The 27,693-nt window shown below is 38.2% G+C and overlaps 3 protein-coding genes and 1 long non-coding RNA gene across 6 annotated transcripts; 2 read left to right on the top strand and 2 right to left on the bottom strand.

Annotated features, from left to right (window-relative positions):
- Positions 1–40: 40 nt before the first annotated feature.
- On the top strand, positions 41–1,664 carry LOC307174451. Its single transcript, XR_013823995.1, has 2 exons — positions 41–620; positions 1,409–1,664. It is a non-coding gene; the product is annotated as an uncharacterized lncRNA (long non-coding RNA).
- A 2,102-nt stretch (positions 1,665–3,766) lies between these two features.
- On the bottom strand, positions 3,767–7,171 carry rbm14a (RNA binding motif protein 14a). Of its 2 annotated transcripts, none has more exons than XM_079898266.1 (4): positions 7,102–7,171; positions 5,842–6,205; positions 4,910–5,759; positions 3,767–4,783 (listed from the first exon to the last, which is right to left on the bottom strand). In XM_079898266.1, exons 2-4 carry the CDS (start codon positions 6,188–6,190, stop codon positions 4,501–4,503), a joined length of 1,482 nt encoding a protein of 493 aa, XP_079754392.1. In that variant the 5' UTR covers positions 6,191–6,205; positions 7,102–7,171; the 3' UTR covers positions 3,767–4,500. The 2 variants fall into 2 exon arrangements, with proteins under 2 accessions (XP_079754392.1, XP_079754391.1); XM_079898265.1 differs by having other exon boundaries at positions 6,990–7,143.
- Positions 7,172–7,802: 631 nt separating this feature from the next.
- On the top strand, positions 7,803–16,613 carry rin1a (Ras and Rab interactor 1a). 2 transcript variants are annotated; one of them, XM_079848078.1, is made up of 11 exons: positions 7,803–8,067; positions 10,659–10,850; positions 10,950–11,064; positions 11,195–11,267; positions 11,364–11,455; positions 12,474–13,039; positions 13,123–13,621; positions 13,715–14,023; positions 14,928–15,059; positions 15,150–15,316; positions 15,436–16,613. In XM_079848078.1, the coding sequence occupies exons 2-11, from the start codon at positions 10,662–10,664 to the stop codon at positions 15,748–15,750; spliced, it is 2,457 nt and encodes an 818-aa protein (XP_079704204.1). In that variant the 5' UTR covers positions 7,803–8,067; positions 10,659–10,661; the 3' UTR covers positions 15,751–16,613. The 2 variants fall into 2 exon arrangements, with proteins under 2 accessions (XP_079704204.1, XP_079704205.1); XM_079848079.1 differs by having other exon boundaries at positions 7,995–8,067; positions 10,662–10,850.
- Positions 16,593–27,140, bottom strand: dpp3 (dipeptidyl-peptidase 3). The gene is made up of 18 exons (XM_079848081.1): positions 27,066–27,140; positions 24,960–25,260; positions 24,791–24,880; positions 24,551–24,688; positions 24,396–24,470; positions 23,237–23,327; positions 22,994–23,127; positions 22,732–22,862; positions 21,657–21,715; positions 21,005–21,199; positions 20,797–20,909; positions 20,283–20,375; positions 18,947–19,009; positions 18,710–18,834; positions 18,512–18,632; positions 18,246–18,425; positions 17,468–17,630; positions 16,593–17,345 (listed from the first exon to the last, which is right to left on the bottom strand). Exons 2-18 carry the CDS (start codon positions 25,227–25,229, stop codon positions 17,203–17,205), a joined length of 2,184 nt encoding a protein of 727 aa, XP_079704207.1. The 5' UTR covers positions 25,230–25,260; positions 27,066–27,140; the 3' UTR covers positions 16,593–17,202.
- Positions 27,141–27,693: the final 553 nt, after the last annotated feature.

The following is a 27,693-nucleotide window of genomic DNA, read 5'->3' as shown; positions in this document are numbered from 1 at the left end:
CAAAAAAATATATAAATGAATGAATAAAACAAGACCATGAATCGCTTTAAGCATCATTTATTGAACTTTACAAGAAGAAAATACAAAGATCATGGCACTAAAGCCAGTTTGCAAATAAAAAACGTTTGGATTCAGATTCAGACATTAAGACAATTACATAGACCACAATGAAAGTTGCCCATTCAGACCTAGAAAAAAGGATCAATGATACTTGAACTTCCCTGAATCACTGAATATTTCAGTTCTGGATTATCTACAATCATAGTTTATCCACAAATAATGCTCCACTGCCCAGCTTTTCAAAGCACCTTTAAATCAATCAGAGGTGAAGCTTTAAGTCATTGGAAGGTTGTGAAAAGACACAAAATCAATGTATCATATCAATATATACATCAACTGTAAAGTGTTCTAAAATTTGAACGAAAGATTTGAGGTTAAAGCCTTTTTGATAATTAAAAGAAATGCACAAACTGTGATTTCGAAAAACTGTTGATTTCAGATAGGAAAGAGTTTTGTATCAAGTGACTGACTGAATAGGCTTACCTTAAACAAGGGCTTTCAAATACCCACAAAATAAATTTGACAAATTTGCAGCAGATGGTCCCCATGTTAAAGGGTTAGTTCACCCAAAAATTTCTATCATTAAATACTCACCCTCAAGTAGTTCCAAACCCGTAAGAGCTTTGTTCATCTTCGGAACACAAATTAAGAAATTTTTGATGAAATCTGAGAGGTTTCTGAACCAGCCATAGACAGCAACATTGAAACTTTCAAGGCCCAGAAAGGTAGTAAAGACATCGTTAAAATGGTCCGTGTGACTACAGTGGTTCAACCTTAATGTTATGCAGCGATGAGAACTTTTTGTGCACAAAAAAAACCAAATAAAAATAACTACTTTATTCAACAGTTTCTTCTCTTCCGTGTCAGTCTCCTACGCTAATCACGTAGTTAACAGTGCAGAGCTTCCGAGTTCTACGTCAGAACGCTGGCTCTTTATTGGCCGACGCTGTTCACGTGATCACGACGCATGCGTGTGATGCTGACGCTAGAGCTGGCAAATAATGAGCTGGCATTTTGACGTAGAACCCAGAAGTGCTGCACGGAACAACGTTGAAGAGAAGAAATTGTTGAATAAAGTTTTTTGCAAAAAGTATTCTCATCGCACAATTAAGGTTGAACCACTGTAGTCACATGGACTATTTTAAATATGTCGTTTAAACTTTCAAGGCCCACAAAAGTTGTAATGACGTTGCTGCCTATGGCTGGTTCAGAAACCTCTCGGATTTCATCAAAAATATCTTAATTTGTGTTCTGAAGATGAATGAAGGTCTTACGGGTTTGGAACACAATGAGGACGAGTAATGACAGAAATTTCATTTTTGGGTGAACTAAACCTTAAAGCTGAAAGAGTTCATTTTGCTTATTCAAATCTGTACGTGGACAACATTCACAATCATGCACAATCTTTACCCTGAGAGAACTGAAAAAACAGAAAAATGTATGGTTTTCTTTTATGAGCAATTTGCAGAAGATATCTGAATCAATAACCCTTCTCTTAGAGTTAAAACTAAAATCAGTGTGTTGGAGTGGAATTTATGATCTTGTGAGGCTGAAATGGTGGTAAGTAGACAAAGTTGAGGTGGATGTGAGCTGGACGCATTGGTTACTCACCTACGAGATCATTGCCCTACTTTTGGACAGCTCTGCACCCTTCTTAAGTATTCAAACACAGTTGGAGCGCCTCATCTCGCCAACTGGAAGTGCTTCAAAAAGACTAAATGCCAGAGAACAAGCCAAGGCAAATGTCAGCCATTCTTCCCTCTAACTGCTTGAGAAAACACTTGGAAATTTATTTCCAGCTTGACTTGAAAGCATACTGCCAAAAAACAAACCTCAAAGGCACTAAAACCTTTTATCATGAGAATTTGGGGCAAAAAAAAGGTAACTCAAAAGATATGAAAAATCCAACAAATAACCCAGAAAAGAACTAGATTTTCTACCAATTAAGTTTCAGACAAAATACCAAACCAAGAGCATTTTGGGGAAGCTAAAGAAGCTGATTCTACTGCTCCAGGCTAAAAGAAAAAACAGAAACAACAACAACACAATTCCCCCACAATAGGCACTGATCCAACCACATAGCAGAAAATATGTGCCATCCCCATTGTGTTGACTGTACTGTCAGTATAAACTGATGTGGGTGTTCTGAGCCTCTCTAGTAGGCGTGTTAGAATCATGGGGAAGTGTATAATCGAGGTGCAGGCGTGGTTGGGGGCAAATGGCTTTACCTTAGTGGGGAGCACGTCCGAGGCATTGTGGGGCGCTAATTCTCTTCCCCCGTCATGCTCAACTTGGCGTCCTGAGGCCCGGGAGCCATTTTAGCTGTAGTTAGCGAAAAGGGAAAATGTGGCTGGAACAGCAGTAATAATAACAAGACATACACTATTTATAATAATACAAAACAGACAATTTACTGTGTAGAATAATTTGTGTGGAGTCCTGGTGTGCTGCAAAAAGCTACACCGCCACCACCTTTCCATCTCCATTCTATCATACATCAAATTGAGAACTTTAACACTACAGTGGTTGTTTGCCTGTGAAGTGTAATCAAAGAGATGAATTTTAATGTAGAGTGGTGAGATAATGGGTTACGTGTGCTAAGTGAGATTTGTGTGTGTACCCCACCATATTTCTTTGGAATGAAAGACTGAAGACTGCCTGAGGGGCATTCTAGGAAAAGAGGACATACATAACATGATTAAACAAACCATTCTTTTTATCATGCCTTCCAATTTCAATCATTATTCACTTTTATTGTGTCTGAAGGGAAGCTACTCAACTGTCATTACATCTGTATCACTTTGAAATTTTAGCAAAACATCTATTGCAGATAGTATGAATTTTTGGGTAGATTCCCTTCATACATTTACAAAAGTTTGAAACTTCTGGCACTAGTTACATGGACTTTAACCTGGATGAATTATTCACACACTTTCAGTTTATAATGTTATAACATGTATGTTTAATTGAATTGCCTAAAATGCTCAAACTGGGACAGCACATTTTTTTTCCTTAAGAACAAAAATACAATTGTATGAAGCACTTCACTGTTTTTTCACTCTTATAACCAATTGCCTTAACTAACTATATGTCAGGCCTGAAAAAGTTTATCCCCCCTCCCCTCCACCCTAAATAACCGTTTCCACCCCAAAGCCCCTGAAATAACTTCACATGACTCGAATAATAAAGAGACTATAATAATGTGAACAAAATAAATGGTCAGAGAAACAATAGTAATTGCATGGGGCTACTTTCAAAGGAGACAAGAACGTAAAAAAAAAATCATTCTCTTTTAAAGACATTTGAGGGGTTACCACCCGTACTAGTAAGTCAATACTCCCAAGTATTCTGTCCATGTAAGAGAACGATGCAAGGCCAGAGATGGCAGTCGTTTGCTCTTTAAATCCTGCAAAACATGCATAATTGCTACTGGCAGGCTATAGAACCAGTTCTGTTTGCTATTTAGCAACAACGACATCTCGAACTCATTCGGAGTCAATATAGGTATCCAAATGGAAAACATTTAGAACATTGAATATGCCTATCGAGCGACGAATTAAAGGTGTCCCTTTTGCAGTTAATCTGTTCTTACCTCTCTTTCGCGACAGGCGATTTTAACATCAGTTTTATTGTATTCGAACTGGGCAGGCGTAACCATCTGCACTAGTGAGGCAGTGGTTAGAGCGTTTAAGTACAGATTTGTGGATTTGTTTGGTACAGATTTACCTAAATATATCCATATGCACCACCCTTACTCAAATAGGACTATACAAAATAAGTATGATGTGCATGTGATTGTGGTGCTCATGTAAGCTAAGGGATCAGCCAAACTGTTAACATTGTGTTCTCTCTCACACACACACACACACACACAGACTTCAGTCACACAGGTCCTCTTTATATTCAAACTAAACTATGCTGTCTTCCTAGTCGCTGTGAAATTTAACATCAGTCTAAGCCAAATACAATATACTGACAACAATTTGGATTAAGATATTTGACAGAGATTTGCTCCTCCTTTGCTGAACAATGAATCTAATAAAACTGTACCTTAGCTGGCGTACTTGGTTTTACAAAAGTCTGTACAAAAAAAAAAAAACTTTTATTTTTACAAGGCACAGTCATTTGACTTCAGAGAATGTTTGACCTGACAACGTTCAAAGGGTATTTTATCTATAAAACTGACAGCTAATGTAATTCTGAGCACTTTGAAAAAATAAGGGGGAAAAACGATAGGGGCTCAGAATCAAAATGGCCTCGTAAACTTTTACATTCTGTACATAATGACATATTTGACATTATGCGTGGGAAAGATAACTGCGAAACTAAAATAATTCAATTTATCCCTTTCCTCCAGTTTATTTTGTCATGTAGGACCAAAACTGACGCACGCACACATTTTCACAGCCATACACGTGTGCACACATTCATGTAATGGGGCTATCGATATGGGGACTCAGATGTGTGTTGGTGAGAGTAATCAGGATGGCGTAGGAGGGGCTCCTTGTGTGCTGAAGTTGGCTCATACACTCTTGGTGAAGCTGTGGTGCCAGGGGCGGCCATCTGTTGCGGATCCATTGGGCCTGGAGGCACCATGGCCATCGGAGGAGGTGGTGGCGGAGGCGGCGGATAGCTGTACTGGTACTGCTGGTAATGTTGGTACTGCTGGTATTGTTGGTACTGTTGGAACTGCTGGTACTGTTGGTAGTACTCTGCATAGCACCTGGTATGGAGAAAAAATAAATATTGTATATGTAATTCATATTGTTCATACATATATATATATATATATATATATAAAAAATATTATATGCATCATTACGTAGAAAAACGTTTAGGATGCCTTTACCTTGCAATTGGGTCTCCATTTTTAACTGCAGGTAATTCTGGACCACCAGGTGGTGTTGGGAGCAGGGCCCGTCGTTTGGGTCGTGTCTGGGAGAACGGCTGTGGAACCGGGTCAGGCAGTAATGGGGCCGCGCGCCGTATTGGACTTCGGTCTCGGTCGGATTTGGTCACAGCCTGCTGTTCGGCCAAAACTTGTTGTCCCTGCTCAAAGAATCGGGCCCGAGCGGCTTCAAACATGGCTTGGGGGTCAGGCTCTGTGCCTCCCATGGTCCCATAAGCTGGACTGGCACCGTACAGAGAGGAATTTGCTCCGTAGGCAGGGTTAATTGCGGTAGCGCCCGGAGGAGCTTCTCCTTCAGTGGGGTAGCCATCCCTAGCCTGGCTTGTCCTCGAGCTGAGCACCTGGTCTGCGACAGCACTGTAGACTTGACTTGCCAGGGCCCCGTAGACCGCGGCACTGACAGGTTTGCCATCAACCCTGGAAGTGGTCAAGTCTTTCAGAGCTGCAAACGTCGGGTCAGTGCTCGCAGTGTTGTAGAAAGAGTTGTGGACACTCTGCTGCACCTGAAGAGGAAGCCCAGCAGCGGCGGCAGCTGCTGCAGCTAAGACAGCAGCCTGACTCTGGTGATGCTCCATGGGAGGCCTGTTGATTGGGCATTCTCCAGCAAAGTGACCATGCGCACCACAGCTGGCACAAGGGACCTTGTTTGTGGTCTGCTGTACCTTCGAGAGCTCCACTGCGAGCGGACGTCCCATAAATGAGGTCCCGTGAAGACCCTCAATGGCTTGATCTGCATCCTCTTTGCGCTCCATGTGCACAAAGGCGTAGCCTGTTAAAGAGGAGAGCTTTGCTGCAAGAGAACAAGATGTAATGTCATATAACGCCAATATTTATGCACTGACACAAAGCAGGTGTATTATAAACACACTTACTCTTTACTTTGTCACAATCAAGAACTTTGCCGTAAGCCGAGAAGAGCTCATACAGGTCTTCAACTGAACAAGAAGCACACAGGTTCCCCACAAATACTTTGGTGGAATTGAGGGGCCTCCCTTTGGATTCCTCAACTACAAGGCTCCGGCCACGATACTCTCGACCATTCAGATCACGGATGGCACGGTCAGCAGCCCCTTCTCCCTGCAGATGGACAAAGGCAAACTGCCTCAGTACAGTTAAGTGCACCACTTCTCCATAAGGGGCAAAAAGTGCTATTAGGTCATCTTGTGTGGTTTCCAAATCCAGATTCCCAACAAAGAGCTTCACTGCGTTGCTGTCGTCCATTGCACCCCAGAATACCTAGAAATAGGGAACAAGCCTTATTTCTTACTTTTTGGCGGCAAGAACCAATTCATACTAAAACTAAACGGGTCTGAAATTTGAGGAGGGCTTATCAAACGTAAGTTAAATCGGATCAGCTGAATAAAGACACTGAGACACCGCAAATCAAATTACGCACGTTTTCCACTCCACTGGCCTACTTTTCCATTGTTTTTAGTAAATGTGGTAAATATGTTTGGCCGTTGTGCTTAAAATATTTATTTTAAATAATTTGCTACGTTCAAAAAGTTTTAACATTAAAAACCGCGTCTCTAGGCCTTGCGTGGTTTATTAATTCCACTAACCTGCGTTTCGCATTTTTAACCGCAAAAACGCCTTTTGTGTGAAAAGCCCCATATATCGCCATTTGTATGGGGTGATAGACACAAGAGAAAAAGGCAAAATGCAAACATCTCAGACCATTACAGTTATTAAAAAAAACAAAACATTGTAGCCCGCCAGATGCGGGGACGCGCTGCTAATCTGAGCTGCGCAGTAGCTTCTAGAAAGCGCTGAGCTCACCGAGTTTAGCTAATGACAACTGGCGGTGATTTACACGCATAGTGTTAGCCAGCTGACTTTAAACAGCTTCCTCGAAACATTCGCACCTGCCAGCCCCATAAGACGCACCATTTGTGTTCATATAAGCCTTAAAGGAATTTAAAATTCGCATAATTAGCACGCGCGTAGTTTGCTAGCCACGCGCTAGCTTGTTAGCAACCATAAACAAGGAAATACAAAAATGAACGCTCATCATACTCACTGTTAAAACAATTCAGAGGAAGCGGGAACAAATACGACCAAAAGCTAATGAATAGAGTCGAAGCGCTAAGTTATCAACAGGACAAAAATGTTTTGTCGACCCTCTCTCTTACCGAACGCGGTGGACAGACTTCATATCCGTTTCCCGACTGTTTGACGGTGTGACAGTCGTCCGGTCCGTGCGAGTGCAAATAATAGGTGGAAGGATCCGGAATTTGTCATTATAAAGTAGGCTATACTTAAATAGGGAACGTTCACAATTTCATAGGGAATAACGTTGTTTTTTTAAGTATTTGAAATACGTGCGTGGGATGCACAAAGATAAACAGAATGGTAGCCAGATGCATAAATATATAAAGTCCCCATAAAACATGGAAACCCAACATGTGTGTGTGTGTGTGTTTTCTTTTTGTTTTTGTATATCTGTTCATCAAACTGTTATACCCTATATATTTCGGTGTGCAAGTGATTATTGTAATGTTTTATTTGTTATAATCTGACTAGCAATATTAAAAAGATGAACTAGTCCAGGTTTCAGCTGAAAAGTCATTATGACGACGCTGTAATAATTTCAAAGAGGAAATGTGGAAGCTGACATCTACTAGGGCTATTATTATTATTATTATTATTATCAATTTCAAAGAGGGAATGTGGACGACATAGGTCTATTATTATTATTATTATTCATTTCAAAGTGGGAATGTGGACGTGGGGCAATAAATTATATAATTATATTTCTCTCTCTTTGTGTTCGTATGTTATAGCGCGTCACAGGATGCGCATGCCCAGGTATGAAACACGATTTGTCATGTACGAGAACGCGCTCGCCTGGAAACTAAACACATGTGTGCGAGAAGACGAAAAACAGACAGTGTGAATCACAGTTTCACACAGACTCCAGTTGGTATCTTTTTAAACGTGTGCATGGTGGAATAACAAGCAAAACCCCCCTAATTATATATTCCCGGACTTTCCACATTTCCAAAAGTAATTCAGAGCATTTAATGGATCTGACACTTTGGGAAAAGTCACGAAGTAGTGTAGTTTGTTCTTTTTGAATAGCAGCGACTGATGAAGAGGTAAGTGGCTCTTCTTCTCTATCTCTTTTAAATATGGTCATGTGTTATGACTATAGTGTTTTAGTGCCAGGTTATATTTACAGTACAGTAAAACATTAGAGAACTGATTGAGGAAGTTCGCGCTTAGTCACAAAAGTGTAAGATGTTGATTATTATTTTTAAATAATGAAGATTGTACGATTCACTGATCATATTGACAAAGATTCGCATTGTCAAGATTTATCTATTGCATTCTCCTATTTTACACGTATAATAATAATAATATATATATATAGCCTATCCTACAAATTTGCGAAAGTCGGACTGGGCTGTCAAATTATAGTTTCAGTATGTTTCTTTTATAACGTACATTTGTAGCAGTTACATTCTATTAAACACATTCATCTGTTTATAGTTGTTGTTATTATTATTATTATTAAGTTGTTGTTGAATCATTAGTAAATCACTATTTATAAATCCCATTACTCTGGCTATACTGTTTCCAGTCTTTATATAAAAATTGTGCTGTATCTAAGTAGGCCTACTTACTGTATACAGGACATTTTATATATTTTTAAATAAAAAGACATATCCACTGTCATTCCCTTTAGTGCTGTATCCAGTTACATACAGCTCCTGAAAATATCTTGTTCAGGCAACAATTAAAAAACCCCAGCCTGCATTACAGAACAGAGATAATAGCAGCTCTTTCCCAGTGCATACTTAAAGGCTTCCATCTCACCAGTCTGGACTTGCTCTGTTCATGCCCAGGACTACAGTTTTCCCGCCCTTGTTTATCCATTAAAACTGAATTCACCATTGGGATGGATAAGGACATAGAAGAATGTTCAAGGAGAGATGTTGGCCTAAGGTGTTTGGCATACTCTCTTATTATTTGTTACAGCATTTTTCTTTTTCTTTTTTTTTTTTTTCGAAAAAATTGTTTTTCCAAATCAGTATTTGCCAAATCAATAGTAGTGTGGCCTAACCAGGAATCCACGTCGTTGTCATGCGAGAAGGACAATATTAATTTATTTATTAAACATCCCTTATTTAGATTTTTTTTTTTATTACTTAAAAAAAAAAAAAAAAAACACGTTTTAAACATTTTGTTTAGGTCAAATAGAGTAACCCAAAGAAAATGTTGTTTGACTCATGACTTAAAAACTTGATATTTACAAAATAAATGTTTTGCAAATATCAACTTTTTGAATCATGAATTTAAAAAAATGTTCTTTCTTTTACTACTTAAAAAAAAACAAAAAAAAAACATACTAATTAAGTCAACTACTAATTAAGTACACTCAGACGTATTCAAGGTGCAAGTAGTGGTTAGACCACTTAAAGTATTAGTAGAAAAGGCTACACTTTTTTTTTTTTTCACGTTTCATACTTTATTGCTCCATAAGCAGACTTGTTAAAATATTATTAAAGTATTATTAGAGGCATATCTCAGTTGGCCTTTTGTCCTACTAATGAATCTACAACATTCTAGGGACATTTTTTTCTAAAAGGAACCAAATAGTCGCTTGAGAGGAAAGTTTTAATATATCACTCTTTTAATTTAGTTTTAACCCATGTGTTCTTTATCTTCCAAGTAACGTCAAAAATATAATAATACTTATTTTCCTTTTGCACAAAAAAATAAAACTTTACATTTATGAATTTTGCCAGACTTTTATCAAAAAGCCACTTACATTCAAAAGTATTTAGACTACATTTATCAGTTCTTCTCAGTTGAGCCTAGTTTGTATGAAGTTTTGGAAAAGGTATCTGGCCTTTCCTAAATTTGAACAGTGGAGGCGTGTGTGTCCGTGGGTATGAATGCCCAGTGGAATATGTAAGCCTCTGTTGCCATAGCAGCCATTGGCTCTTGCCAAAAAGTATTCCATGCTGGCCCACACAGAGTCAACCTGCTACCCAACCTCACTCAACTAGTGAACAAGTTACTTTAAGAGTCAGCATTATAGTGTGTTCATTCATTATATAAGATGTATCAGTGAAAAAAGAAAGTTTTCAAATAATGCATCCACTCCTGTATTCATTTTATTTATATTTTTTAAATAGAACTGATTCGCATCATGATAAAATGCCTTTATTACACTAATACTTCTCGAAAATGTAATTCTCAGTTCCTCTTCACCTTGCATCACATTTGGTATAAATGATGCTTCTGTTGTTTCGTCTTTAAGAACAATGCAAGTGTTTTTTGAATGGTCTGTGTGAATGCAGAACAAAAAAACGGTAGAGATGTGGTATTAGTCAGACTGTGACACACCGTTCTCACATGGCCGGGAGAAAAACAGAGCCAGCGAGGGAGTTTCCCGTAGCCATTAAAAAGCAAAGGTCAGAAGGAATAAGTAGGCACATGATTGTGTGAAAATAGCCATTCTAGGAAAAACAGTGACAAAATGTTTGAGAAACACACATGAGAAAAAACTGAGATGTGTACATGATTAATTTACTGTAAGACAGGTCTAAGTCACTGACTGACAGACATCCTCCAAAACTGGTCAGAACTTCCTTTTTTTGTCAATTGCCAATGTGAACATTCACAAAGAGGAGAAACAGAGATTCATTGTCAAAGGAGTTGAGATCTCACTGTCGTTCAGAAGATGCAGGGTGACCCTGTGTACGACTATCCTGACTCTCGGCCCGTGGGGGACCGACGGGCTTGTCCACAGAGAGGATCCCAGAGGAGCATTAGTGTACTGGACCGGCTTTTGCTGACACACCCTGTGTGGCTCCAGCTCTCCGGTAACTCGGCTACAGCTCTACACATCCTGCGGCGTGAGCCCCCCGGGGTGAGCAAGCACATTCCAAACACCACCTGCTTTGAAAAGAGACAGTTAGCCTACAATAAAACTTAAACAACATTCTTGAAAACTTTTGTTACCTTGCAGACGTTCCTGGTGCGCAAGTCCAGTACATCACAGAAAAAAATGCTGTGCGTCCGGCTGGCAGATGACAGCACGCCGTCCTTCATTAAACAGGTTGTCATTCGAGAAGAGGACTCAGGTGAGTTTGTTAATAAATTACTCTTGTCATCTTGAATAGATTTTATCTAGAATAGCCATACTATTATTCATTTTATGTCAACATTAGTTATCGACTTTTGGTGACTAAACCATTTCCTTTTCATTAACAGCCTTCTCTTTGGAAAGCTCAGCTATCAGTTTCCCAGATCTGTGCAGACTCATTGCCTTCTACTGTGTCAGTCGGTATGGATAAGAATTTACTATGTTCTATCTACAACAACAGCAAGGCACTCCATAAATATGATATTTTTATTCCATTATTGTGGATCTGTATTTTAGGGATGTGCTTCCTTTCACTCTGGAGCTGCCTGAAGCAATAGCCAAGGCTTCCTCACACAAACAGTTGGAGTCAATCTCTCATATGGGTGTGGGTAGGTGCAACTTTGATTATCTGTTGAAATGAATTGAAGGTTTGAAAGGCGCTTTCTGTCGGGCATTTTATGATGCTCATGCTGCACCAATCCCAGAATTAAAGGTAGAGCATAGATTCTTGTAGATTTTATTTTTGTATTGTACAAAATAAGTGGCAAAAGTTTTGGGTCCGTTTTTTTAAAAAGAAATTAATACTTTTATTCAGTGAAGATGTATTCAATTGGTGATAGGTGATAGTAAAGAAATATATCATGTTACAAAAGATGTAAATTTCAATTAAATAGTGTTATTTTGAACTTTCAATTCATCAAAAAAAAACAAAAAAAAAAAACCAACAACAACTGTTTTCAGCATTATAATAAGAAATGTTTCTTGAGCAGCAAATAATCATATTAGAATGATTTCTGAAGGATCATGTGTCACTGAAGACTGGAGAAATGATTGTAAAAATTCAGTTTCACCATCACAGGAATAAATTCAATTTTAAATTATATTATAAACAGTTATTTTGATAATATTTCACTATATATATATATATATATATATATATATATATATATATATATATTCACCAGTCACTATAGTATATTATATATTCACTATAGTCTTCAGTCTTCAGTGTCACATGATCCTTCAGAAATCATTCTAATATTATTATTTGCTGCTCAAGAAACATTTCTTAATATAATGCTGAAAACAGTTGTGTTGGTTAATATATATATTAGTTATCGGCTTCATAACTAATATACATATATATGTATGGCTTCATAGTATGGAAAAAAGTGTTTTTTTTACATGTAAATAAATATTTAAAAAGTAAAGTAAATATTACTTTAGATATTTAAGTTTAATCTAAAAATAGTGCAAATGAAATTTAATTAATTATCAATCACTATATCCAATGACTGATACGATAATTTATTGTTCACTTAAACGATTTTAGAGTTCATAAATGTCAGCTAATATGCATCATAAAACATGTTCATCATGATCTCAATGCCCTTTTGTATTCCACAGAGTTCTGGAATTCCCACCTAAATGTCCGGGGTCCTCGTAATGAACCTCCTGCCGCTGACAAACTCTTGCCCCCAACTCCAAGCCCAGAAGACTGCTCAACACCCATCAACCTAAACCCCACCACATTCCAGGAGCTTTGCCCAATCCAAACACGGAGTCCCTGTGAGCTGAATTACGGGGGAGGCAAAGGTTTATGTTTCGTCAACCCCCTCTTCCTACAAGACTACCCTGGTCGCAACGCCATGCGCAGACGCCATCATTTCAAAACCAGCATAAAGGTTCGAGTCTCCACTGAAACTTCCAGCCCCCTGTCACCACCTGTCACCCCACCACCTCCACCACCGTTACTGGCTAAAGCCAAATGCAAAGCAAGATTAAAAGCTTTAAAACAGACGACCCCACCTGTTGCAGTTCAGGCTGGCGAGGAAGCTATCAAGAAGACTGAGCAGGAAGCCACAGACTATATGCAACCTTGTGTAGTGTCTCAGAAGAAGACCATGGTCACCCCAACTCTTTCACCCACTGCTGAAGAAGACGACTATCAGATGCCCAAGGCTCTTCAGAAGGTACTGAGACATTTCAGCACTGATTTTACGGGACATTTTAGTTTAGTTTATGTGTTTTCTTGACTGTCTTTTTGCGCTTTTAGGCCCAGATGAAAATCCTGGAGCAGAAAGGACATGAAGATGATGAGGATGAGGAGGAAGGGCTTGTTCTGGAGCAGCGACACGCTCCGTCCCTTAGTGAGCTGGACAGCAGCAGTTCGCTTAGCAGCCTCGACGAGACTGAGGAGAGTCCCGAGCGTCCTCCCCTCGTGCGAGGAACTAGCAACCCGGTTATGTCGCCTCCCAGGAAGTCCATGTCCGCCCTACGCAAGATGAGCGCCGCCTTCATATCCTTTTTCGCCCCAGAGAAGCGAGTGTCGCGGATGGTGGAGGACCTGTCTCGTGATCGCCGCATGGCGTTTGGCGCTCTGGTTCAGGACTTCTTGAGGCAGCAGAGAGAGGCACTGAAGCCCCAGAGCTTGAACTCTCCTGTACAGCTGCTGCAGGATTTGCGTCTCTTCATCAGTCAGGCCAAAGCGTTCCTTCTGGAGTGTGGAGAGCTTGAACCTCCAATCGAAACTCTTCTGACTGAGAACGAGAAAGGTATTTAAGTCAGTATGATTTAATGTAATACTGTTGTCATTATCATTCAAACAAGTTAAATGGTGAAATACCACTGTATTTTCCTGTGTGCAGACCAAGCGCTGGAGAAAGCCATGTTCCGCTGTGTGCTGAAGCCTCTGAAGCCTCAGATTGATGCGGCTCTTCGGACCCTGCACAAACAAGATGGTTCCTTCCAGAGAATGACGGACAGCTTGCAAAGAGCCAAAGGAGCCTCACCCCAGAAGCTCTTTGGGGTTCAGGTGTGCGTTCCTGACGCCCAGGGCATTGAGAAAATTAAGCACAAGTTGACTCTAATGCAGCGGGCTTACTCACCCATTGACAAAGTGCTGCTACTCCTGCAGATCTGCAAACTCATTTACAAAGCCATGAAAAACAAATCAGGTAATGAAGTTCTTCAATAGCATTGGTTTATTATATACATGTAGATTTATTTGTGCACATACACTACCGTTCAAAAGATTGGGGTCAGTAAGATATTTTTTAAAGTCCCCCTGTAGTCAATAATTTTATCCCTTAACTCATCTTTGATCACCAAAATTGCATATTTAAACCTTTTTTCCTTTAAAATAGCTTGAATGTAACTACACCGTTGCCTCATTTAGTATACGTGGTTCTATGAATATGCAAATTAGCCCCGCCACCACTCACACCAGCTCAGAGATCCACTCATTGACGATCACACATTGACGTGATGGGTAGTTTGTGACGTCAGCAACACCAGGGATTTTAAACTGCGCTTTTGAGTCTGTCTTTGGTTCACTGGTGTTGACTTATGAATTTGCCCATGGTTTGTCTTAAAGCATATTAAAAACACCACATAGACATATAAACAACATTAAAAGCTGGATTTTCACCACAGGGGGACTTAAAATGTTTTTGAAAAAAGTCTCTAATGCTCACCAGGGCTGCATTTATTTGATCAAAAATACAGTAAAAACAGTAATATTTGTGAAATATTGTTAACATTTAAAAGAGTTTTCTATTTTATTATATTTTAATATGTAATTTATTCCTTGCAAAGCTGAATTTTCAGCATCCTTACTCCAGTCTTCAGTGTCACATGATCCTTCAGAAATCATTTTAATATGCTGATTTGCTACTCAAGAAACATTTCTTATTATTATCAATGTTGAAAACAGTTTTTTGTGGAACCCATGCTAAATCAGGATTCTTCAAAAGAATGGCATTTATTTGGAATAGAAATCTTTTGCAAGATTATAAATGTCTTTACTGTCACTATTGATCAATGTAATGAGTCCTTGCTATCTGTATTTCTAAAAAACAGGTCAGGAATTTGGAGCAGATGACTTCCTGCCCGCTCTATCCTATGTGATGGTCCTGTGCAATATGCCAGAGATCTCTCTGGAGGTGGAGTATATGATGGAGCTTTTGGAAAGCTCTTGGCTTACAGGAGAAGGTATGGATAAATACTTTGGAATCTTTAGCTAATTATTATTATTTATTTTTATTATTATTAATCATTATTATTATTATTATTGTCTTGAAGGGGGTTACTATCTGACAAGTCTCTATGCCAGTCTGAGTCTGATTCAGAGTCAGCCAGAGGATGTGCCACCCAACGGCCTCACAAACCAGGCCAGAGAGTCTCTGAAAGAATGGAGTCGGCGTCGGAGCAACGAAACCACAAATCAGAAAGACAACCAGTTGCCCCAGGTCAGATATACTGGTTGAACAAACCAAAGTACATCATCACTTGCTGAATCGTGCATTAAAGTTTATATCAAAAGTAGCAACAAAAAACAAGAGCTCTATGTGTTGTTTCTATGCCACAGAGATTTATAAAGGTGCTGTTTCAAGATGATGACCGTAGCATAGTGAAAACTCTAATGTGGAAGACTGCGCTCGACGGTGAGGCTATGGCTCAGCTCTGTGCTTTGAAGTTTGGGGTGGACCGGCCGGAGGATTACAGCCTGTACTGGAGGAAAGACGGGGAGTTAACACCTCTCCCGTCCAACGCCCAGGTTCAAGACCTGCAGAGCATGTGCGCGAGTGGGGTTCCCCTTATTTACCAGGTGACCAATCAGGCTGAAAGTTCCCAGAAGCTGAACAGAGGGGGCGCAGTCGATCTCACAGAGGAGGCTTCATAATATAGGGCTTTTTTTTATTGTCATAGCAAATTCTGTATTTTATATAGCATGCCTGGTTTGTCACATAAAAGCTGATATAATAATAATAATAATAATAATAATAATAATAATAATAATAATAATAATAATAATATGCTTGTAAGGGAGCTCAAAAATGATTTGAGCAGTATTTTCACTGAATTAATTTAATGTTGACTGCAAAATTACACTCTAATAAAGGTTCTTTATTGCCATCTATGGTTCCATGAAGAACCTTCAACGTCCACTGAACCTTTTCATTGCACAAAATGTTCTTTATAGTAAAAAAGGTTCTTTAGATTCTTAAGAATCTAAGAACAAATCTTGGGTTCTTAAGAAAAAAAAATAATTATTTGAAGAACAGTTGACTGAAAGGTTCTGTGGGATGCCAAAATTGATCTTCTATGGTTTTGCAGCAAAATCCCTCTTTTGAAACTTACATTTTTAAGAGCAAAATCAGCCTATTTTTGTGCCTATTCATTACTGGTATGTATAATGTTCAGCTGGTGTTGTGTGAGATGTCATTGGACTAAATTATGAGTCATTTCCTCTTGTTATATTATTTAAAATTTTCTTATAGGTTGGTTATTAATGACTTGATTCATTATCCCAGCTTTGTTTTCAATTTTTCCCCCCTTTTAGTCTTTTCTATTGTAAAAACTGTGTGGGTAATTAACCAGTTATGTAAATTTCTCATTTATGAGATGGTCAGTAATGAGTTACTGGATATTATCTTATTGTTCACCTTGTATCATGATAATATTTATATGAAATGCATTGTACAAATGTTTTGGTATTTTGAAAGTAAACAACAATACAATATCTTCGGAAATAATTGGTTTTATTTGGTAGGGACTGTTGATTTTCACAGTCCACACTGAACACTTTGAGGAACTAAACAGCCTGTAAAAAAAATGAACAACTTGTATTCTTAAGAATGTATGCAACCATTTCTCCTAGATATCAGTGAATCAGCAGATTAACTCTACCCTAGATTTGATCTGTAGTTAGCGCAGAATATGTTTCTATTTTAAAGTAAGTTGCGAAAGTGTGTTACGTATTGTGATTACATAAGTACCGCCCTCACACAGCAAGTTCACTCTTGTCAGTGCTTTCACATGCCTATGTGGGAAGCGTGGGCTGCGGTCGGATTCGAAGCAGGAACAGAAATTTCTAATTAAAACTTATCAGAATTGCCTTTGTTTAGAAGTGAATAGAAAAAAAAGAAAGAAAAATAGTGGGAAGGTAAAGCACTTGGGGTTATGTTCCTGTGTTTAAGTGCGGTTCTTCCTTCCTCCTACATGTGAATGGTTTTATAATCATTACCAGTCCCTTCCTTGTGCACTCTGCAGCCTTTTGTTCATTTCCGAAAGTTGCTGTGACTCAGTGTGGTCCAATACTCGTCTGAGAGGACTTCCACAGCACTGTGTCCTCTCAGCACCAGCAGGTGGAATCCGTGCGGGTCATTTCCAGCAGCTGGGCCTCTACCTCCTCAGCATCGTCTGGGAAGCGTTCAACGAAGGACTGGATGAGCCCTTCAGCGCTGCCTTCATACTCAACCAGCTTCACAGCATCATCTACAACACAAACAGCAGCACATTATTCCATTTGTGTATATGTGTATCTGTGTTTCTGTCACTGATCATACAAGAATGGTAATTTTTAATATATGGCTGAAGGAAGGAGGCTAAACACAAACCTTTGAAGAAGGTGTTAGCCTGGACAAACATCTTACGAGCTTCCTTACGGAGCAGAACCGTCTCTCTGAGGCGCAGGAAATCGTGGGTGCCGTCAGCAGTTACAGCAGAGTAGCCTTCATACAGAGCCCTTCCTCCCTCCACATCGGCTGTCGCCTTGTGCACCTTTACAAAAAAAAGCAAATTATTACGGAAGCTCATTTCTGTTCCATCAAGCTGCAGTCACACTAGACTTTGAGCACGCGAAAGTTCTACGGACACGGCAACGGTCGTTATATGACGTCACATTCTGCGGCATCTGTTTTGATAAAAACGTAAATTCAACATATAACAAATAATAATAAATCCAGAAAGTAAAAATATACAATCTACTCCACTTTAATGCAAAAAATATGTGTGTTCTTTTAACTCTGGCCGTGACTTATTCATCTTCTATTGGTCACGTCTTCATGTAATTTGAACTTTGGAAAGCACCCGAAATGCCAAACTTTTTCACATGAGCTTTTTCCAGTCTCCAGCATTCATATGCGTATGAATGGAAGTCAATGGAAGGAATGAAAAGTGTAGTGTAAACGTCCCTTCAGTTCAGAGTAAAAAAATTATAATAATAAAAAAAACTAATTAAAAATACTTCACATTAACTGAAATAAAATATTAATAAAACTTTACATTTTATTTCAGCTATAGTCATATATATATATATATATATATATATATATATATATATAAAGCCTTTTATTTCTAAATAACTCACTAAAATGCAAAGTAAACTGGCTGTACCTGCAGTTTACAGAGGAACCTCTGGATGGCGCTCTTGCCCACTGTGTTGATCTTGCTGCGGTCGAGTGTTATGACAGCGTCTGGTCGTCCATCTGTCCCCGTGCACTCCTTCAGACCAACCAGCCCCTCTCCAGCCTCCAGCAGAACCCGCAAAATCACAAACCGGGCCTGCATGTGTGCCTATGACAGCCAGGACAATGTTAAGACGAGAGGATAATCAAGCAAAAGAGTAATGATTTCTGGACAGGCACACATCTAATTCTCACCTGTCTCCAGCTCTTGCTCTCTTGCGTGTAGAACTCCAGGCCTAAAAGGCCAGCACGCACCATGGTCAGCCAGTTCACGTACACCACCTCCTCGGCATCCTCCCCTTCATGGCCGAAAATACTGCCACACACACAAATTGCTCAGCATTTATATCTGAGTGAATCCATACAGAAGTGACTGAAGGTTCAGTGACTCACCTGAGCACCTGTTTGTTGAGACACAGGTAGAGACCTACACACTCAGCCCGACACTCCTCATAGGACGAGGCGATGGTGGAGAACTTGCTGTCCCATGTCTCACTGCCCTTGTACCAGCTCGAGATCTGAAAGCCAAAACGTCAATTTTATGACTTTGATTGGCAGTGCAAGGTTCATAAAGAGGGTAAAGCAGAGTTGAATCCAGTAATGAACAGGATGACAAGGTAACCAACTCACCAGTTCCCCTGTTTCTGGATTACGTACAGCAGTTTCATCAAAGTTGAATTTTCCCTTATCATCCTGTTTCAATACAAACACATAAGATGAAGAAACTGTGAAACATTTGTATTCACGAAATATTCTGGGTTCAAAACAACTATGTTCTATTGAGAGTTTAAGCTCCAAGCAGACGCTCTGCTAAAAAGACTAACTTCATAGCTAAACAGAAGAATTACTGCAAGTAGTTTAATGAAGAAGAAAAAAGAAGGGGGGAAAAGCATGTACTGTATGGAGAACTATAAATGCCACTCAAATATATATACACACCAGCGTTTAAAAGTTTGGGATCAATACAATTTTTAAATGATGTGAAAGAAGTCTATTTATTAATATTGTGAAATATTATTACAATTTAAAATAACAGTTTTCTATTTGAATATATTTTAAAATGTACTTTATTCCTGTGATGGCAAAGCTGAAATAAAGTGATCCTTATAATTTACTGATTTGCTGCACAAGAAACATTTCTTATTATTAGCAATGTTGAAAACAGTTGTTCTGCTTAATATTTTTGTGGAAACAGTGATACATTTTTTTTCAGGATTCTTTGATAAATAGAAAGTTCAAAAGAACCACATTTATTGGTAAAACTTTACAATAAGGTTCCATTAATTAAGGTTATTTATTGCATTAATATTACCTAACAAATGAGGAATACATTAGTTACAGTACTTCTTCATCTTTGTTAACATTAGTTAATAAAAAATACAACTGTTCTTTGTTAGTTCATGTTAGTTGTAGTTTATTAACTTATGTTAACAGACAAAACTTTGATTTTAGTCTTAGTTAAAATTTGTAGATTAACATTAACTAAGATTAACAAATGCTTTAGAACTATTTTTCATTGTTAGTTCATGTTAAATGATGTAGTTAGCCAATTACATTATATATATATATATATATATATGAATATAAACTAGGCCTGTCAAATGTGTGTGTACGGTGTATAATTATTTTCTATATATAAATACACACACATGCATGTATATATTTAAGAAATATTTGCATGTATATACTGTGTATATATATTTATATTATATATAATTTATATTATATATAAATATTTTATATATAAATAACACATTTTCTTAAATATATATATATGCATGTGTATTTATATATAGAAAATAATTATACTCCGTACACAGACATAAATTATGTAAACACAAACTTTTATTTTGGATGCGATTAATCGTTTGACAGCCCTAATATAAATATATTTTTTTATATATATATATCCCACAAGTCAAAGACATATATACAGCAACATGTTGATCTGCTTGTGTTTCTCTACCTGAACAAAGAGCTTCCCACTGCCATGACCCAGCAGCTCATGGAGTCCAACCTGCACCTCAAAAGAAGGCCCTTTCCATTTGATGTACAGGTCCTACAGAGGAAGAAAAATGACCACTCTGAACCTCTACTGCAACATGTTTGATTCATTAAACTATGGCCTGGTTTCACAGAAAGGGCAGTGACATATTTTAAGATATGTCAGTGCAAATAGCTTTCCGTTAAAACAGCTCAAACAAGCATTTTAGTCTGGGTCTAGGTTTAAGCCTGTGTCTGTGAAACTGGGGGTATGGGTGCCCAATCCTTATCCTGGAGATCTACCTACCCGCAGAGTTCAGATCTAACCCTGATCAAACATCTGTATGTAATTATGAAGTACTCCTGAGGATCTTAATTAGCTGCTTCAGTTGTGTTTGATCAGGGTTGGAGCTGAACTTTGCAGGAAGGTAGATCTCCAGGAACAGGATTGGGCACCCCTGCATTACAACCTTACAGACAGCCGTCGTCAGCCTTACCTTGTCATTCTCCTCAAGAAAGGTGAGCTTGTCTTTCTGCGTGGCATACGCAACAGCCAGCACATTCCCAAGGGACACGTTCTTGAAACCTTCTGTCTGTCTGATGTCGTCATCTACAGACAGATAAATGGTTAAAACTTCTCATAGAACATTTATCAATCAAATTTGACTGCATATGGAAAAATCCATGTCAGTTCAGAGGACTCACAGTTTGGAATGTTGATTCCTGCAGGGATGCCGCTGCCGGCGAAGGTGAGTACGTCCAGAGACGTGAAGTCTGGCTTGAGGAAGCTATCCTTCTCAAAGGCTGGAGGCCAAGGCAGCTCTGGAAGCAAGACCTCGGCCGAGCTCACCAATTGAGCAAAGCGAGCGCTCATGGCCTTGTTCACCACGGCAACAAAACCTGTTGGGTAAGATGGTAAGTGCGAAGGAGAGAGAGAGAAACAGAAGTCATAATTGGGAATCTACAACAGTTACTGGTTGTTTGAGCAATTTATGTGAAATGATTTCCTGTCTTTTTTTGTTGTTGTTTTTTTGCATGTTGGTTGCACCATATGACTTTGATTTGGTGGACAAAAAGTTTTGAGATTATAATAATCATCATCATAAATATTATTATTACTATATTATTAAATAATAATACAAATAAAAGATTATTCCTAACTACTTATGAATTTCATTCTTTTAATGAGACTTTTAATTATAAGAACAAAATTAGTTTTTATTCAGGAATTAAAAACATGTTCATCATAGATGAGGAGTATTCAAGCCACCGTATGTATGAATTACATTTTTATGTGTATTTTTTAATAGATGAATAGATCTGGACAAGAAATGACCAAAAAAATATTTGATCTTACCTTCAAATTCACCTCTTGAGCCAAATGGATCTCTGTAGCTCTCAATAAAGCCAATGTAACTGATAAAACATAAATAAAATAAAAAGGTTTGTAATAGAAATTCCAAATGGGAAAGAACAATAAGTCTAGCTCAACAATGAAATTAAGCCTATATCAATAGCCTGTGGCCTATTTCACAGAGTTGTTTTCTGTGGCGATCCAGGTAAGTTTGAGTTTACTTTGCACAAACTCTGATTTTGGGGGGTTCAAAATTATGTATTAGTTTTTAGCTGTGTTCATCACCATGTTAACTAATGCTACAAGGCTAACATGCTTTAAAGCATGTTTTATTCAGAGTATGAGATCGCAAACCAAAACTGAACCAATCAGCTGTGAGCAAAGTGGCATTAATCTAATGCAGTAAATTCACTCCTCCTATATCTCTTGCTCCAAATTAAAGCACTACACAGTAAAAGAATTAAAAATCACAAGGCTTTCATCTGAGCTGATGACCTCAGATCATAGCACATGGCCCTTTCCCAATCCTGTCCCCCCTTCTCTCTCTAACTGTACTATCTGCATAAAGAAAAAAATCATTCAGCTTTTGTTTTCTAATTATTTATACTTATTAGAGTAGTCTGTCTGAATACTCAAAAACGCATTAGATTTTAAAAAGCTTGTAAAACGACAATGTTTTCTTTCAGCAGCCTTTTCAAACTTTCTCAGCAGCAGCAGTGACTCTTCTTGCCTTGTAAATGTGTTTAAATGATTAATATGTCTTATAACAATCTCTGTATACATCTTCAGCAGAGAACTAAACTGCGCTGACACTCTTGTGAGAAGTGAATCAAACTGGCGCTCTCCGTGTTTCGTGTGATTGGCTGTTGCTTTTAGGTGCATGCGATCCAGAGTTAAACAAACTCGGGATCAAATCTGAGTTGACAAACAACGTTTATAACGAGTGTTGTGAAACTGTTGAATCTAAACTGGGTTGGATTTGTTTGGTTTGTCAACTTTAAACCTACTCTTATACTTAGAGTTTGTTCAATTAGCTTTGTGTAAAAGGCCAGAGGTCTGTTAAAAATGAGTCAGACACCTCTCTACAATAGGTCCTTTGTCTTTGATCCAATAACGGGACCCTTCTTTATGGGCTTCCACTGAACCATAGGTGAAACTGCGGATATACTCCTCCAGCATCTTCTTCTGGTTCTCATTGGCTGCATGAGCCTGAGACAAAAAACAAAACAAAAAAAAAAAACAGCAGCAGCTTTACTCATGCTTCAAATGGTCATCCTGTTCATTTCACATCCAAAAGTATCATTGATTCAGTGTTTTTTTCAAGTTGAATGTTGTCATACCTTGGCTTTTTCCAAATTCTGACACACTTTCTCCATAAGAAAGGAATAATCGCCCCTCTTAACACTGAACACAGCATCCTCAAATTCATATCTACCACAAAAAGTTTCACCACCCTTCTCAGCATCACAGCAGTCTGCAGATGGGAGGGAAAAAAAGTGGAGAAAAGGAAAAAAAAATGAAGTGAAAAGTAACACTAAACATATAAACATATAAACAGGATTTAAATTGGTCTGTATACTCACCCGCCTTCTCAGCAGATGCCAAACGCACCTCATAGCACCGCTTCCCATCTATTTCACTCTTGAACAGACGGGTGTTGTAGGCACTCAGTTTCTACAAGGACAGACAGAGTACTCTAAACGTGAGCGAATATTTAGGTAATCTAATTCATTGATGCTGTCAGTGAGGATATAACAAGATCAAGTTACATCTGGTTCAATTGGTTAAATTAGCTAATTATAACTAAAATTAGATTAGTTCATTTATGAACTCCTGACCATTGTTAATTCGTGTTTTTCATAGCACATTAACAGATGTTAATTTATACAACCTGAAATGGTAAACACATTAATATTTGTAGAAATTTACCTGAATTAATAAATGCTTTTGAAGTATTGTTCATTGTTAGCTCATGACACTCAAATGCATTCAACAATGTTAATGAAATGAACCTTATTGTGTGTGTGTGTGTGTCTGTGTGTGTGTGTGTGTGTGTGTGTGTGTGTGTGTGTATGTATGTGTATGCGTGTATGTATGTATGTATGTATGTATGTGTATGTGTGTGTATATATATATATATATATATATATATATATATATATATATATATATATATATATATATATATATATATATGCATTTGGCAGATGCTTAAATTATAAATGTATTCAACGTTTTACATTTTTGCCAGAATGCGTGTTCCCTAGGATCAAAATTAAGGACTTAAAAAAAATATAAAATGTTTTCAATGATAACAAAAGCAGGAATTTAAGAAAAATATTTGCAAATATTTATAAATCTTTACAAATATGGAACATAATTTCTGTTCATATTTTATGAAACATTTAATATTATATACGTGTCATACACTATATTAATTCATATTACTCAGAGGAACAATACAGCTGTTAGGAATGTGCGAGGCTTCCAGTGTCACTTTCTTCCAGTATTTTTAACTGTACAAAAGCTGTCTGTTATGCAGCTTGATGTTGGAAAGTGGTGGTTGTTGTCATAATTTAATATATTATGGTAATTATAAACACTAGTTTGTACCTCAAATTGTTTTACCAACAGCTTTACCATTTCGTCATTCTTCTAGTTATCTACCTATAGCAGCTAATGAATAGGAAGTCTCACATATTCACAGAAAATATCTTCCACATTTCAAAACAAAGTTGATACCTTGGAGTCCAGAAATTTCTGGGCAAACTCTGCATCTTCTAAGCAGCAGTTCCCTGAGAAGTAAGTTGTGATCCCCTAGGAGAGAATAGTAATGAATGTAAAACATCAACCTGAGACTAAGCTGTAAAAAGTGTCTTACTTTTTTCCTCTTTTACCTTGTCACCCAGGCCGAGCTGTTTCACCTTGTCTTCTAGGGAGTAGAGGGGCTCAGAGCAGGAGCCCCACAGCGCCTCTATGGTGCTGGGGCTCTCCTCAAACACCAGGCTCTCCCACACAAGAGCCTTGAACTTCTCCTGCATATAAAAAAGGCATAGTTATCAAATGCTAAAACTGTTGGGATGTTGCATACAAGTATGACCGATTACACATGGGACATATTAAGTAGGGTGTTTCACCTTTGGTAGGTTGGGGATGAATTTGGTGTCCCCAAAGGACTTGTAATTCCCCATGTTTGCATAAATCCCAGCAGCATATACGAGGAAGGCCTAGAATGAGATAGAACTTTGTTACGACAATGAACACAGAGAAGATGTTAACTTTAGTGTTCGTAACAGGTCATTTCACCTGATATTCCTCTGTGCTCAGTCCAGCTGCAGTCGCCGTTGCCTTCAGCTGCTGTGGCGCCTGTGCGCGGAACAATTTTTGCAGCAGTGCGTAGATGTTGGCAGACTCAGGAGACGTCTGGATCAGCACGGCCAGGCCACCGTACCAGGACGCTCGAGAGAGGTAGTGTGCATACAATTGCTCTTTGGGAGACAGCAGCCTGAAAGCCTCCCGGCAATCCAGAGCAGAGATCCCAATGTCATTTGGGAGGTAATACTGAGAGTCCACCATTTCAAACTTTAGGCAGCTTGTTCGCTCTCCACTGAAAATTCACAAAAGCATGAAGGAGTCACTAATTAAATATCCTACTATGCAAAAGAACAAAATTACCTGGTTATAATTTATTGGGGATTCATCATGCTCTGTCTCTCTCTCACACACACAGTTAATATAAGCCATTGGGCTGCCAACTTTTGAGTTAAGTTTGAGACCCTTTCACACAATTTCCTGATCCCAGAAAATTGCCATAGAATGGCTAGAGTGCCTTTGGTGTGAATGCAAACGCGTCCCGGGATTGATCCTGGTATCGATCCCGGGATGGGGACCTAGTAACATTGCCGGGATCAGTCCCGGACCACGCCCTGTGTGAACAAAAGGCAGGACCAATGACCAAAGGAGTATGTCGTAGTACTGACGTAGTTATCGTGTGACTCTTTGACCGGGTGTTTTAAATGAAGATCAACGTTCACGTTGCATATTAACTTAGTAGAAAGTTTGTGTGCTTCAACGGAACAAATAAAAAGTGTGTGTTCGTCAAGGAACAAAGGAAGGACAAAAAATGTCTGCATTACATGTTATGTCACGTGTCTTGATGGGATCTTTACGGGATGTGTGTGAAACCTTACATCACAATAAGTGTATTGAGATTGTCCAAACATTTGGTAACTAAACAGAATTTCATTAAGTTTAGTGACAACATGTTACAATGTTTACATGGTGCAATGACTTGTAGCCTACTGTTTGTATTAGTGCCTGACACAAATTTCACGATTTCAATTCATAAGCTTGCGATTTGATTCCGATCTTGATTCATTTGGCTAAATATCAGGTACAGTAGCTAGGCCTACATAAATGTACATTTTTCTCAAGGAAAAAAATATCTTTGTAATATCTGTAAACATACAGGGAGCCCAGTCAGCTGGTATTTTTATTACAGGTTAAAATTAGCAACTCAAATTAATATAATGCGTTTTTTATAATAATGTTATATTTTTTTAATGTAAGAATATAAAATATGCAATATAGTGCATATATTTAGCAAAATGATCCACTCTATAGTTAATTTTTCTAGCTAACTAACGTGCCATGATCATTAAATGGCTTTCCTGAGGTAAATGTAACGTTACGTGTGACATGATATTGTTCTCCAGCTGTTTTATTGACCCATTTCCGCGGTTGAAACATTGATTGATCGATTGCATGAGACATGATACATTTAGGTAAGTTGTACTGTACCTTCTAATGTTCATTCGTATTTATTTACTATTAAAATACAAAACATGTAAAATTTTTATTTTATTTTTATATTTACTTATATAAGTAAAGATGAAAATGTGTTCAGTTCACGTGCCGCCCGCTTGAACTGAGGAGATCTGTCACGTCACATTTAAAAGCGCCAAAACGGATTTATTATTTGAATTTCGTAATAAAATTGACATAATTTGAAAGATGAGACTTTGTTTCATATCAAAAGTAACCTGGTCTGTCTCGTCTGTCGGTGAGAGCGTGAGGACAGTGTCAATTGCGTGAGAGTTGACAGTCGATACTTTTGGGAAACGTTAAATCTGTACACATACAGTCAAAAGATTGGCTTCACGGTTGAAAGGTGAATCAGCATGGACACGGTGAGTTTCTCTTTCACTTCTGGGACTTAACTGATCAGCTAATACCGTTAGCACACTTGATATTGCAGGAAATCAGACAATGAAATCCCGCAAATCTGTGCCATGCAAACAAATATGAAATAATTGTCCTAAACAAATATCCTATCATCTACAATAGCGAACATACACTTTCTCTTTAAACAATATCCCATATATTAACAACAGCATGTAACACAAGTTCTACCTGAATTGTGTGTTCACTCCTGTCAAAATGAGCACCAGCGAGAGTCCGTCTGAATCTACTTCCGCTACTCATTCAATGGAATGATCCGCCCCTCAGCCAATCAGACGACGGGGAAGATAACTGACTGGCGTGAGATCCAATAGGAACAGCAGGTGAAAAAGAGGTTTCGAGTGATTGAAAATGAAGGCAACTGTAGGAGGGGATTCTTTTTTATGTTTATTGTATTGTATTAATATATTATTATACGAATGTATTTATTTATTTCATATATTTATCGTATCAGTGGATTCAGTCTTAGCCATTTATTTATTTTTAATCTGACGTGTTTATCACTTAAGTGCTTAAGAGGAATTCATTTCCCAGCACTCTAAAATAAACTTTCTGTCAACAGGATATTGTCCATCTGCATTGTCTAAACAGCATCTTGACCACCCAGGATCATTTATTTGTTTATTGTGCTGTGGTTTGCTTTCTTGACTGTCACAGCCAGATGAGAATAATTATACTTTTAGGTATAAAATAATGCCGGTGGATGAAATAGTCCAGCCCAAATAGAGTTCAATAAAATAGATAAAACTATTAAAATACATCAATCAATCAATTCATACTTAAAACCTGTAAAATTACT

The sequence above is a fragment of the Squalius cephalus genome (assembly GCF_949319135.1).
Source record: "Squalius cephalus genome assembly, chromosome: 17".
NCBI classification, from domain to species: domain Eukaryota; kingdom Metazoa; phylum Chordata; class Actinopteri; order Cypriniformes; family Leuciscidae; genus Squalius; species Squalius cephalus.
The sequence above is the reverse complement of the archived record's forward strand: the minus strand, read 5'-3'. Positions and strand labels throughout refer to the sequence as shown.

Coding starts and splice junctions, on each gene's coding strand:
- rin1a (XM_079848078.1), top strand. CDS start 10,662: ATGCAGGGTGACCCTGTGTACGACTATCCTGACTCTCGGCCCGTGGGG. Junction 14,024..14,927: donor AGCCATGAAAAACAAATCAG/GTAATGAAGTTC, acceptor TCTAAAAAACAG/GTCAGGAATTTGGAGCAGAT. Junction 15,317..15,435: donor AAGACAACCAGTTGCCCCAG/GTCAGATATACT, acceptor TCTATGCCACAG/AGATTTATAAAGGTGCTGTT.
- dpp3 (XM_079848081.1), bottom strand. CDS start 25,229: ATGGTGGACTCTCAGTATTACCTCCCAAATGACATTGGGATCTCTGCT. Junction 24,881..24,959: donor TGAGCACAGAGGAATATCAG/GTGAAATGACCT, acceptor ATCTCATTCTAG/GCCTTCCTCGTATATGCTGC. Junction 23,128..23,236: donor GGCATCTGCTGAGAAGGCGG/GTGAGTATACAG, acceptor TCCCATCTGCAG/ACTGCTGTGATGCTGAGAAG.
- rbm14a (XM_079898266.1), bottom strand. CDS start 6,190: ATGGACGACAGCAACGCAGTGAAGCTCTTTGTTGGGAATCTGGATTTG. Junction 5,760..5,841: donor TGATTGTGACAAAGTAAAGA/GTAAGTGTGTTT, acceptor GTTCTCTTGCAG/CAAAGCTCTCCTCTTTAACA. Junction 4,784..4,909: donor AATGGAGACCCAATTGCAAG/GTAAAGGCATCC, acceptor TCTCCATACCAG/GTGCTATGCAGAGTACTACC.